The sequence below is a fragment of the Haliotis cracherodii genome, unplaced genomic scaffold, assembly GCF_022045235.1.
Source record: "Haliotis cracherodii isolate W230 unplaced genomic scaffold, xgHalCrac1.p SCAF_5, whole genome shotgun sequence".
Taxonomy (NCBI): Eukaryota; Metazoa; Mollusca; class Gastropoda; order Lepetellida; family Haliotidae; genus Haliotis; species Haliotis cracherodii.
In genome coordinates, this window is record NW_027266308.1 from 17,825,143 (window position 1) to 17,838,927 (window position 13,785).

The following is a 13,785-nucleotide window of genomic DNA, read 5'->3' on the forward strand; positions in this document are numbered from 1 at the left end:
AATGGGAGCATCTGTGCGGCGTCGTACCTTAATTTGGCCATCGGTTTAGGAGTGCTTAGTCTACTTGGTAGCTGGTAGTGGTTTGCTTACGAACACTATTTTCCACATCCTTTCCAGACATGACACGACTAGAAGCCACCCGGTAGTTGATTTTTCATCATTTACATCCTTGTAGACAACAATCTGCTAACCGCTTTTCAACAGCCACATACACTCTAGCCAGTGGCAGATGTTGCAGGGTTTGCTCACATCAGATGCCCAGACCCGTATGCAGCCATCACTCTACCATCTCAACTGGTGGACAATAGAGTCAAACGTCTTAGGAGGTGTTTCCTTATCTAATTTACGCCTGTTCGTAGATGCCTCCCTGCATGGGTGGGGTGCTCATTTACAGGGCCAGACAGCCTCAGGACTGTGGTCCAGTCCTCAACAGAATAGGCACATAAGGCTAAAAAAAATAATAATCTTTGTTCTCAGGCACTGCTCACATCATCATAAATTTCATTGCACGTTTCGTTTTGGTTTCAATTTTCGCTGAAACCCACGAGCAAGGGTATGATGCTGACAAACCTAGAAACACAATCCTTGTATGATAGCCACAGTTGAGCCATCTTTCCTTGATGTCCTGTTCTAATGTCATTGTGATGTTGATGAAATCCTTTGAAGTTTTTCTTTACTGCATTGTCCGCAAGAGCTGTGTCTAGGGTGTCTGAAGATGGGGCATGCAGCAAATTATCTAGAACTTGGTTTGATTGCCCAGATAACAAAGACAGTACTTCAAACTTCACCCCAACTTTCTACATACCGGTACTGAGTTATTAGGAGTCTCTCAAGGCATTCCAACAAGACCTTTCGGCAGTGCATAGCTCTGTTGTAATGTTTCCCTGAAAGAACACCTGCGATGGAATCCGAGGCAAATAAGCCTGCTTCCAACAATATGTCAAAGAGACCTGACCCATTAATTTTCTTTCCTATCATTTCCATGTATGCACAAACTAGATCCAATGTTATGATCAGGAAAATGTGCTTCTCGTACTTAGTTTGGTTATTCCAGATGAGGGGATATGCTTTCATACATACACCTAAGTCGAATGTGGTGATGATGTAGCACTGGTTGACTTCATTGGTAGCATTTTCAGCATAGCGTACCATCTTTTAATCGTTGATTGGACTGCCAATAATGGTATAGTAGTCGATTGTTGTCGAACTCTCAGGAACTTTACCAGACAGAGATATGAAACCAGTCTACCCAGGCACTTCCTGATGTGACAAACAACTTTTCAACCATATCAGCACCCACAATATGTGTTCATGGTAGGTATCCTCACCATCAGGATATGTCCACTGCTTGCTCTCCTCGCTGGGTGACATAGCAGTCTGTCAGATTTTAAGATGGAGTGAGGTTCAGTGAACGTTGTTTGGTAGTATTATCCTTCGGGATAGAAGGGATGTCTACATGTGTGCCACCATGATCCTCTGGTTTGCCTTCTATATCCTGTAGCATGATACCATGGGCAGTATGAACTGAACCCATTTCAGTTAGGTTGTTCAGCAATTAATCAAAGTTATCAAATTCAGAATAAAACAATGATGGTGCATCTGGTGACCGAATAATATGTGTTGACAATAGAGTTGATGTTTCCTTCTTCTGCTATAGGATATCCATGTCGATCACATTACATACAGCATCAAATGCTATACTATGGACCTCTGTGAATTTCATTTGTCTTCATCATTTGTACTCCTCCATTTATCAGGATTCTGTGAGTACTTCACTCTACATGACTTGTGGTACTTTGCTTCGCAGGCGAACAAGTCTTGCCCTCAAATCCTTGTAAGAAGTTTTTCATCACCTCTTTTCTCGGCCGTCGCCTGTAATGAGTCCATCATACTGAAACTGACTCAGCCCCACAGTGGTCCGTGTTCCCTTAACCCTGATTTTTTTCCTCCCTTCTGAATTGCATAAAATGCAGTCAGGAGTAAACAATACATGGTCTCCTGAACTTCTCCTGCTTGGTTTGGAACTTGATGATCCTGAGGGTTCAGAGTATGAAGAGAAGCGATTGGTTACACTCTCTGTGGTATCCATGATGTTCTGCTATAAGCATCTGTTCATATGTCTTTAAATTGTCATTCGATGAACAGAGGCTGGGGGTTGAGTCTCTTCTTGTGTACCTCCTTCAGTTTGGTCAGTCTGTTTTTGGCATGTAAGGCCTTCCTACAAGGCCTCATCCATTATCATTCAGACATATTGACATCAGGTTACTGTCCCATAAGCAATGCTCTCCTGTTTTACGATGTAATTCAGGGCATGAGTGAAAGCAACATATTGGTAGTTTATGACCTTCTCTTAACACTCTAATCGTTTAAAGTAAGCAGGGAAAATGTTTTCTTTAGCAAACTTTACAAAACCTTCAAAATCTATTAGATTTACTCCTCCCATAACAAGAAGGAGGTGGTACCCTATAATGATATAAGAAGAATAGCATGTTCCCAAAGGGTTATTAGAACAGATCTCTATCTGAACCATGCACACAGGTGGAACCCACCACCTTCTGTGGGATTCAAGCAATAGCATGAGTCAGGATAGGGGATAAATATATTTTTTAGGGTAAAAATATCATTTATGCCTATCCTGACTCATACGCTATTGCACCCACACAGCCCTCCTCTCTTCCTCTGTGTTTTGGCCATTAGGTAAGGGAAAGAGAGAGTGACGAGTATATCAACTTGGTCGCCTGTTTCCGGTGCTCATGCACAGACCAGGGGTGCTTTCAGGTGAGGTTGTTTTTTACTGTTCTCCAGGAACACAGTTATGGACATTTCTGTACCTTTAAGAAATGTGTTGAGATAAGCAGTAGTATGAATCAGGATAAGTATAAATGATATTTTTTAGCGTTAAAAAAAATACATTTTATCAGTGCTTGTTGACATGACCTGAATGAATCTTCAATAACATACAATGAACTTCATCTCATTAGAGTCTGTATAAGGTTTCCAAGATAGAATAAGTCCAATACACAGATCCAGAAGTTCATCTTGCCACCCAACACTCAAATTAACACCTCCTCTTCAAAAAGCTGTAATGACATGACTGGCCTTGAGACGACTAATGAGAACTGGTGGTTAACATGTGTGACCTGGCTGATTGTGTGTCATTGTGCCTGATCATGTGGATTGATGCTTCATGCTTTCAATCACCTGTTTGCCTGATGAGTTATGTATTTGAATATAAGTGTTAATATGGATGAAGACAGACTTATTCTGTCCACGCAACATTTTGGTACACTTTCTTAATAAAGGTACTAGCATCTGTACCCATTGATACTACAGCTTCTAAAATGCTAAAGAATATAAAATTGCTGAACCATCACTTTCAAAGAAAAAGATGTAGTTCTGTGTCTTCAGGATTATTCTCTGATTCCAGTCCTTCAGTGGAGCTGATAATGTGTGTTGTTTCAGTACTACCACCCCCCGGACAGGAGACCCCAGCAACAACAGGTAGATGAACTACTGAATGAGATTGCAGATGAGGTAGAGATTGATGCTAAATGTGACCCTGCAAAGGACGTGGAAGACAGGCTGGTGAGGTTCAAGGATGAGCCACCAAGGAAAGGAGCAGGAGGTGAGAGGGCAGTGTACCAGCACTGGCAGTTTCTTCTTGCTGGTGAACACACAAAACAACAACCTTGACCTGACTGTTGACCTGATGAATGCCGTGGTCCATTATGTTCCAGGGATGATTGGTACTGTAGATCTGGAAAGTGTTGCGCCATGAAATTACTGCTAGTGGCTAACAATAGCCTTAATATCTGTCTGGAAAGTTTTGCGACACCCTGTTAAGATGACCAAATATCAAAGCTACTATTGTAGGTGTTATATTTTATAAGTAGGAACCGACATGATGGAATGGAAGCTCAGTGTCTGTCAGTGATTGTTAAACTATAGATGCATCTGTTGTTGTTGTTGTTGTTGTTGACAAGGGAGGTTGACAAGGTCTGACTTGGTTTAAACATTGTACCCCAATGGAATAGATCAATGCTCATTAAGTCAGTCACTGCATTGTCTACAGTCCGTTTGACTCCAAATGAGAACGATGAATTGCAAAATAACTCGAAATCCAGAAAAGTGTATGAAACATCAATACGGTACTTGACCATGAATACCCCGTACCCAACAAAATCTGAATTTTGTTTATTTTAAGACCCATGACGGATGAAGTTCTTTAAGCAACTATTATGTAATTTAGTATAGAAATGTGTACATGACACGTAGGGGGACAAACTGTGGAAGGCACAGCGCAAGCACGCATGTACTGCACTTTCTGTTGTAGGGGAAATGACAGAGCGTTAGAGTGGCCGTCTCATGATAATTTCAGTCGAAATCTGACTCGCTCATGCCATAGATCTCGTCGTCGGAACTGCTGGTGCCTGAACCGATTGCCACTATTATATGTTGGACTGTTGCTGGCCGTAGTCCATCTTGTGACCAATAACGTGGCTCTATCTCATCAACGACTGTGGCCACACAACGCCTCCATGTTTCTACTGTTACCCGACCAAGGGATTCCTTTACGAGTTGTTCAACGTCTCATAATTTAAACGTTGTGTTCGATCGTCCAACGTCACCCTTGACGATGCCCCATACCAACTCGATTGGATTCAGGTCGCAGTGATAAGGTGGCAGTCGTAAGACAGCGTGACCCTGACCCTTGATGTAACTGTCAACTTTATACACAGGGTCAGGTTTCATAGTTTTGATGATTTCATAGAGCTGTGGTTTCGTCGCTCGAGAAGGAAAGGTAATGTTCCTCCGTTGCAGACAAGTAACCATGTCTCCTTTACAGTTATTAGAGGTTGGGGTCTTGCTTTCTGGATCCTGCACACTATGATACGGTGCATTGTCCATGACAATGAGAGAATTGGTAGGCAAAGCAGGGACTAATTTATCTTTCACCCACTCCAGAAATACATTGCCATTCATTTCTGTGTGGTAGTCACTGTTGTCTTTGGCCTTGGCTCTAAAGACGAGGTCGCAGTCTGGGAGAAAACCCTGACTAGCAGAACCAGCATGGAAAACTATGAGTCTTTCACCCTTTCCCATGGGTAACTTTCAACCAGACTCCTTACAGTCACCACTGGGTACCCACTGACTGCTGGCTGTGTGTGACGCATTTACCCATGTCTCATCTAAGAAGACGGGCTCATATCCTTCTTCACGTTTCTGCTTGATGGTACGAAGGTAATAATTTCGGAGACGAACAATGTCAGACCGTTCACACAACACAGCCCTATGTTCTCCAGTTTTCTTCAGTCAGTTTCAAGGTGTTTCTTCAAAATTCTTAGGGACAGGTACTTATTTTCTGAGTGCAGTTTAACAATTGCACGTCTGACTTGATACCTCTGAAGACTGTCTAATTTATGAACCTTGCGTGGTTTTGACATGTTCCCTACCTCCTTGGCCTGACTATTTGTATCTCGTCGACTAACAACATTTTTAAGTTTCTGAGGGGACATACCAAGAGCTTTTGAAGCTCGTTTCAAGAATTTATTAATTGCATAAAAAGGCTTTGCTCTTTCTGCTTCACTTCTAAAGAAATCATACACATTCAACATCAACTGTTTAACATCTGCTGAGTAGCGCATCTTGTCATTGAATGAACACGGTCACTGTGTAGCACATGCAGACCGTGCTTGCGCTGTGCCTTCCACGGTTTGTCCCCCTACGTGTCATGTACACATTTCTATACAAAATTACATGATAGTTTCTTAAAGAACTTCATCCGTCATGGGTCTTAAATTAAACAATATTCAGATTTTGTTGGGTACAGGGTATTCATGGTCAAGTACCGTATTGATGTTTCATACACTTTTCTGGATTTCGAGTTATTTTGCAATTCATCGTTCTCATTTGGAGTCAAACGGACTGTAGTCCAAACAGGATATTTAATTAGTTACTGGCTGAATGCAATAAACAACAAACACACACAAACATATAATACAGTTTGATGTTTAGTTGAAGTATTGAGATATATTTAGCGATTCTTATGTATGTGTTACTAACACATGCATGCACAGAAGCAGACTGAAGCTGTCACAAGTTGCTCATGGTCTCCATATATTCTCCATGCATATTCCAACCAACTCTGCATACTTAATTTCATTGAGGATTAGCACACATTATGCCCATGAGTATACACTCAACTCTCACACAGGTTAAACACTTCTGTGTTTGTCTGTAAGGCATGTGTGACCCAGTTGTCTATTTCTAAGGCTAAAACCTGCTGTACAGTCACTTCCCTGACAAAAGACAAACTGTTTCTCAACCTTCTGTGCATCACTTCATACATTAGGATCTTTTTTCTCTTTTGTAATATGTTTCATTTTCTGCATCATATGTTTCCTGTGTCATAAAACAACATTCACACAATTAATGTTCTTCACAACAGACCGGAAGTCGTCTGCCTGCAACAACCTGAATTCAGAGACCTCTGGCCCCCACAAGCCGTACACAAAGAACATCCGCACTGCCACTGGTGGTCGATCTAGTCGGGAGCTGAGTCTGGATGATGTCAACAATCTGATCTCTGCCATGGCAACGGAGATGGAGCTAGATGCCCAGAAAGCTGTGGAAGGTCTGCAGAAAGACAAAGAGATTATGGAAAGACTGAACGAACTGAAGAAAAAGAGGAATGCAAAAGGTTGATTGTGTTTGGTTCTACATTAGGGGCCAGTCATTTATTATAGGGAGGGGTGGGTCAGAGGGAGTCAGGCTAGGGTCACCAAAGTATATGAAACTCTGAAGGAGAGGGGCATTAAGAATAATACACATATTTGGGGAGGGGCATGAAAAATGGACATTTTATGATAAAATATGAAGTGCTTTTGCATTTTTTGTTTTCGGGGAGGGGCATGTTAAAGATGTTCATGGACATGGAGAGGGTCATCCCCAAATATGACAAACTTTAAGAGAGGGTCATTATTTTCAGTACATTAGTGCATCAAAAACTTCTCATCACCAACAACCCCCTACCCCACCAACCCTACCCAGAATATGTTCCCAAGACTCTTTAGTTGCCACTGAACTCAACTAATGAACAGATGGTTATGTTGACCTTCTTTACAAGGTCATCTTTTTCATCAATTAGTGCAGATGTAAGAACAGATCAGCCATTCAGAAAAGCTGTTCATGATGTTTTTACAAAGCCAAAAATATAAAGACTACCGAGGCACCAAAATTAACTGACAACTGACCCCTCCCCATACATACTGAATAAGGAAATATTTACTGCCTACTATCAACTCCTTGAAGCATGGATTGTTGCCTTCACGGGCTTCCCTTGTTCAGATTTGATTATTTGCAGGCTGCTGAGATGAATATGGAATACTGCATTATATTTATATATACTGTGATGTGCTTTAAACAATTCCTCATTCACTTGACCTCTATTGTGTAGGTGAGACATCAGAGGAAGACAATGAGCATTATGAGGACAGTGATGATGAGGAGTTCGCAGCCAAGAAGATCATCAAACAGGTACTCATCTCACCAGGTTCATATACATAGAGACTCAGCTTGTGGTGTGGTTTTAGATGATGTTTTACAGATCTGCTAACCCACAACACCTGAATAGAAGGACAAAATATGACCAGAAAGGCACTACTTTTTATCGTATCCATTCTCAGATGATGCATTTCTTACTTCTTTCGATCATGGTGTGAAAACATGTCAAAACAAAGTATCTAGCTTCAAGAAACTTCACACCATAATCACCATAACCATCATAATAATCACCAAACTACTCTACTGTTGATAACTTGTTTGTTTTACAAGCTCTTTGTTCTAAATATTTGTGCAGAACCAGAGGTCGTTTTTATTGTGTATATTTATTGACTTTAAAAAAACTTTTGACTATGTTAATAGGAAAAAATTGATGTATTTACTTCTTACTAAGGGATGTCATTGTAAAATGTCTGTACTTGGAAAAAACATGTATGCGTCAGTCAGCGCATGTATAAAGATCAATAATGAACAAACGGACTGCTTTATAACATCTTCCTGTGTATGACAAGGTTGTGTTTTAAGTCTGTTGTTGTTTATATTTTTCATAAATGAACTTGCTATAGAGTTGCAAAATAGTTGTCAACATGGGATATTTGTAACACAAGAAATAATGGACATTATGCTGCTCCTCTTTGCTGATGATGTTGTAATTTTTTTCCTATTCTGTAAATGGCTTGCAAAAACAGTTAAATCTGAAACAGAGTTACTGTTCAAAATGGAGCCTTGAAGTAAATCTGAATAAAACCAATGTTGTAGTTTTTAGAAAAGGTGGTATTGTTGCAAAACATGAAAAGTGGTTTCTTGTTTTGTCTGCCTTGAATGTAGTCACTATAAATATTTAGGTCTTATGTTCTCCTCTAGATTGTCATGGTCTATAGCTTGTAAGCAATCAGGCGTCAAAAGCCATTATGCCTCTTTATAATTTATTCAGGAAAAATAGTCGTGTTTCTTTTTTCACAGCATGTGCTATTTTTTAAGGCAAAATTATGCCTATACTTTTGTATGGTTCTGAAATATGGGGTGCTAAGTATTACGCTGCAATTGAAAAAGTTCACACTTCATATTTCAAATGTTTTCTAGGTGTTGGTAAGTTTGCCTCAAATAAGGCAATCCTTGATCCAAAGTAAACAGGCCGTAATAATATTTTTGTAGCCCGCCAATTAAGGGTAATTAAGTATTGGATTAAGTTACTTAGAATGATGCCTAAAAGATACCCATATCAGTGTTACGAAATGTTAAAGGTACATGATGATAATGGAAAAAATAATTGGGTTTCAGATGTGAGAAATCTATCATTTGTTAGTGGCTTTCCATGTGTATGGATTTCTCAAGATGTGGTTATTTTCATATTCATTTAAGTAAAGACTGAAGGATATATTGTGTCAACAGTGGCACCAAAGTATTTCTGAATCACTTTATCTCAGCAATTACAGCAAAGTAAAATCATTGATACAAACTGAAATATATTTAATTTGTTTAAATGATAAAAGTTTAATCAGAGCTTATTGTAAACTTAGAATTTCATTGCATAATTTTAATGTAAATATATGTCGCAGGTCCAAAGACGGTGATATTATTAACTCTATTTGTACAAACTGTTCATCTGGAGAAGTAGAGGATGAATACCATGTCTTACTTAGTTGTGAAACGTATTCCCATTTAAGGTATAAATTTCTCCCCATGTTGCAAGGTACTTTTAAAGACTAATCTAAAACTAAAAGCTAAACTCTGAAAATCCTGATATGATCCATGCTGTTTCTGTTTTCTTAAAACATGTCTTTAAAATGAGGAATGTTTAACTTGATTTAAAATCTGATCATGTACATCATGTGACAATGTTAATATCCAATCTGCATTGTACTATGGGCCTAAAATACTGAATAAACTGTCTGTCTGTCATAATAATCATCACGCAAACAAATGGGTCACACACTGTAATCCTGTGTGTTGTGACCACATCATTCTCTTTCTCACTAAGGATTAGATATATGGATGAACAACTTCTTTGTTATCCCTAGCCACGAATTGAGTACAAGAGAATACAGAAGAAGAAGAAATGTTTATTTAAGTGTCACATATTGTACATAAAACACATTTTAAACAAAAGCAAGTTGCCATTAAAAGTACAATATCCAGCCTCTGGGGCTTATGAGACACTCTAAAAGCATTTAAAACATATAACATTATTAAATATAAAACACAAAATAAAAATATTACATACAATGTTTGACTAGAAGAGATGCACTCTCCTTCTATACATGCTGTATAATGTGCTTGCTAAAAGCGGCTGTAAAATCACTTCTTGCATCAAATAAGATAATTGCTGAATGCTATTAAAATAATAAAAGTCTTGATTTAATTTAGCTGCCTTGTGTAGTAGTTGATATCTCAGGTCACTGTATACAAAACAATCTATCAAAAAGTGTGATTCATCCTCAATAACATAATTATTTTTTTCTGCACAAAATTTACATGTTCTATCATTTAAAGGAATAGGTGGCTTGGAATAGCGGTCTGTTTCGACTAATAGAGGGAGGTTACCACACCTAACTTAGATAAAACACTTCGATAATCCCTTCGCTTCACACATTTCACATAGTGGCTCTCATTCACATCAAATTTGAAAAGTCTGAAAGTCCTTAGCTTGTTACCATTTGGTTTGTTCTCATCATCCCACACTTGTTTACACCATGATTCACTATCTTTCTCTTTCAAGATATCCTTCAGTAAGTTCACTTTTTTCTTGTTATTGTCACTGTCACTGATAATCCCATCCACATTTAAGTCTCGTATCAGCATTTCAGTTCTTTTATCAAGAGATTTACTTTGATACATTGCCCACTTATGAATAATATTTGGAATTCTGCTATCTGGCATTGATTCACATCTGAAGAATTGTCTAAATAATTCTATCTTTTGATCCACATCACTTGATGACCATCCCATATCGCTGCGAATCGCCAAGTTAGATGCATTTTGACCGGTTCCTAGAAAAAATCTACAAGCTTTGTTTTGGATGACTTGCACCTCCCAGTATTTGTTAATCCCCCATATACCAGCTCCATAGAACAAAACAGGCTTGATAAGGGTATTGTACAACTTGGTATACACTTCATAGGACATCCCACCACAACTTCTAAATTTAGTGTACAATGCAGATAGTGCTCTACTGGCAGATTTACAAAGTTCTTTTACAGTCTTATGCATGTCCATATGTTGATTCAACCAGATGCCCAGGTATCTATAGCTCTCAGTATATGGTACAACATTTAAGCCACATTTAAACTGGTAATCTGAAATGATTGTAGACTTGGGTCTGAAATGCACAACTTGTGTTTTCTCACAGTTTATTTCTAACCTCCACTTTCTGCACCATTCACTGAGTATACATAGCATTTTCTGTAGAGAATCTTCATCTGGGGCGATTAATGCTAGGTCATCCGCATATAGGAGAACAGATAACATATAGTTCTCTATTTCAATTCCACATTGTAAACCTTTCAATTCCTCAGCAAGATCATTGATGTAAATAGAAAATAAAGTTGGGGATAATTTACAGCCTTGTTTAACACCATAATTCACATCAAATGGATCTGTATACAAGTCATTTAATTTAACTGTGCATTGCACATTGTTGTAGAGTGACTGTATGCATTGAAGAATTTTTCCTTTTATACCACACTTCATAAGCTTGAACCATAAGCATTGCCTGTCAACAGAGTCAAATGCCTTCTTTATGTCAACAAAACACACAAATGTTGACTTTTTAGTGGACTTTCTCATATTGATGATGTTGTAAAGTGCATAAACATGATCTATGCAACTGCGATTCTGTCTGAATCCATTCTGCTCTTCTACTAATGTATTATTATCTTCTAACCAGGATTGAATCCTCCTATTTAGGATGTCTGTGTATACCTTACATGGAATAGATAACAGAGTTATTCCTCTATAGCTAAGTGGGTCAAGTGGATCACTATTTGACTTTGGAATAGGATTTATGATTCCTTTATTCCATTCATTAGGTGCAACTGAATTCTCAAAACAAAAGTGTATTAATTTGTGGAGTTGCTTAATACAGTGATTATTTTGTAGGACTTCAGCAGGAATATTATCCAAACCAACAGCTTTACCTTTCTTGAGATGATTAACAGCTATCTCAACCTCACTGAATGAAATAGGTTCATTTAAACTTGAGATATCTCTGTCTTCTTCTGTTTTCTTCAATTGAGCTAATTCTTTTATTATATTTTGATAAAATTCACCATCAAACAGTTTACTGCTCTTTTCTTCATTAGCAGAAAACAATGAATGATATGAGTCTCTCCAGTGTTGTGATACAGTGTCTGCATCAGATGTGATTTCTTCATTGTCTAACTTCATCTTCATGGGAATTTGTTTCTTCCTATCATTTGATAACCCAAGTTTACCAATTTCTCTCCAGAACTCATTACTTTTGTTTTCTTCACACATAGATAACAGTTCATCTCTTTGTTGATTTTGATACAGTCTCTTTGTTTTCCTTAGAAGCTTGTCAAATAGTTTTCTTTTACCAACATAATCTCTTCTTAAAGCTCTTTTATTGTGTTGTGAACCTGAACAAGATAACCACAGTCTTTCATTTTCAAACATACAGTCCCATTTTCCCTGAAGATCTTCAATCCAATATGGTTTGAACCTTGATTTAAATCTTCTTTTGATATTTTTTCTTCTACTACCCATTTTCTTTAATTTTTCACCCATTTCCTCATATATTAGGTCTGTAAAAGATTGATAGGCTTCAGATACACTTCTTTCTTCACTTAGTTGCTTCTCAATTTTAGAAATTGTCTCATTCACTTTCTTGGTAATGTTTTCATCATTAAAAAAGTTACTTGGGAGATTGTTTGTATTAAACTTGTCACATATACTAGGCTTTGTCTCTTCTGTTCTATGGATGATATCATTATCACTTGCAGCAAACAGATCCAATGATATTTCTATGTAAGAATGATCTGGTGTTATGTTGTTATCCTGTTGATCAATTGTCGATGCGATGTCAGTCATAAGATGAACTTTGAAGTCTTTCACAATATTTAACTGTTCATGTGGCAGCACAATGTAATCAACTACAGCTTTTCATTTGGTTACACTGATGTGAAGTTATTTTCTCCTATCCTATACATTTCTTTTTTCCGAGAGCTTCCTCTTCTATCATATCAACATCTATGGCATCATTTGAAGAAGAGAATGGGAACAGATCATGAGAAACGCCGGCCTTTAGAAATTGCAGACGGACCTTTTCCTTAGCTGATCCACATGCAACCACACAATGGGAAGGTCTATCTGGGGTTTCAATGGTCAACCCGACCAGCTGTTCTCCATCCCATAGTTGCCATCCATCTTGATCCCAGATGACTATGAAGACATCACCTTATGTCTGGTAAGGGCTCGCTGCATCTACCTCAAGGCTGTGGCGCCACTCCCATAAGAGACTCTCCTTACTACTTTCTATGGCATTCACTACGGAAGTCTCCTGTACCACAGTCTTTATCTGGCTCTGTTCAACTATGCTTCGTGCCTATTCCTTCGCTAGATTGCCTTTTTCTGTGACATCCAGTCCACAAGACTAGAGCCATCATCTCTACAGCAACTGCACCCTGTCATGGAGTGTTGTGTTTGGAAGTCTGACACAGTCTTTTCTTCCCACTATCTGTGTGACATCTTGCTCACGAACCTTCAGGGCCTGCAGCAATTTGGCCCCTTGGTCCTGGCGCAACAATTGCAGGCTACCCACCAGCAAAGATAGACGATGCATGTACTCACTCCTGCAGCACAGTACTCCGTATCCAGTACATACTGAATATATATTGGAATGCCACTCCTTTTATTGTCATTGTTATTCAGGTTCCCAGACTGAGTACCCAGTGGAGGGTAAAGTGTCTCATTTGTAGAGATCTTCAACATCGAAGTCGTCGCAAGGCATGTCCGTTTCGGCGGTGTCCCAAGCACTTACATGCTCACCTCTGCCTTGTGCACATGATGTCATAGTATTGGTTTGAAGATTCTGTTATGGATATTGTCAATCATTCCCCTTCTCATGTTAGCATGATTTCAATCCCACAGGTATGATTGATAGCTTAAATGAGGCATTTAAGGAGATGCCAAGCTGTCTCACCCTGTTGTCTGATAGATAGCAGTGAACTGCCTGGTAAAACATCGCCTGTAAGGGTGTTTTTACCT

At 38.8% G+C, this 13,785-nt stretch overlaps 1 protein-coding gene and 2 pseudogenes across 1 annotated transcript in view; 2 read left to right on the top strand and 1 right to left on the bottom strand.

Annotated features, from left to right (window-relative positions):
• Positions 1–13,785, top strand: part of LOC139444350 (uncharacterized) — a 254,046-nt pseudogene that overhangs the window by 54,595 nt on the left and 185,666 nt on the right.
• The window catches only part of LOC139441974 (abscission/NoCut checkpoint regulator-like), a 77,640-nt gene that overhangs the window by 36,379 nt on the left and 27,476 nt on the right, over positions 1–13,785 (top strand). The window contains exons 6-8 of the mRNA XM_071222718.1: positions 3,463–3,625; positions 6,449–6,700; positions 7,457–7,536. Of these exons, the coding sequence (XP_071078819.1) occupies positions 3,463–3,625; positions 6,449–6,700; positions 7,457–7,536 (495 nt within the window). The remainder of the gene's footprint in view (positions 1–3,462; positions 3,626–6,448; positions 6,701–7,456; positions 7,537–13,785) is intronic.
• Positions 525–2,089, bottom strand: LOC139442159 (uncharacterized; annotated as a pseudogene).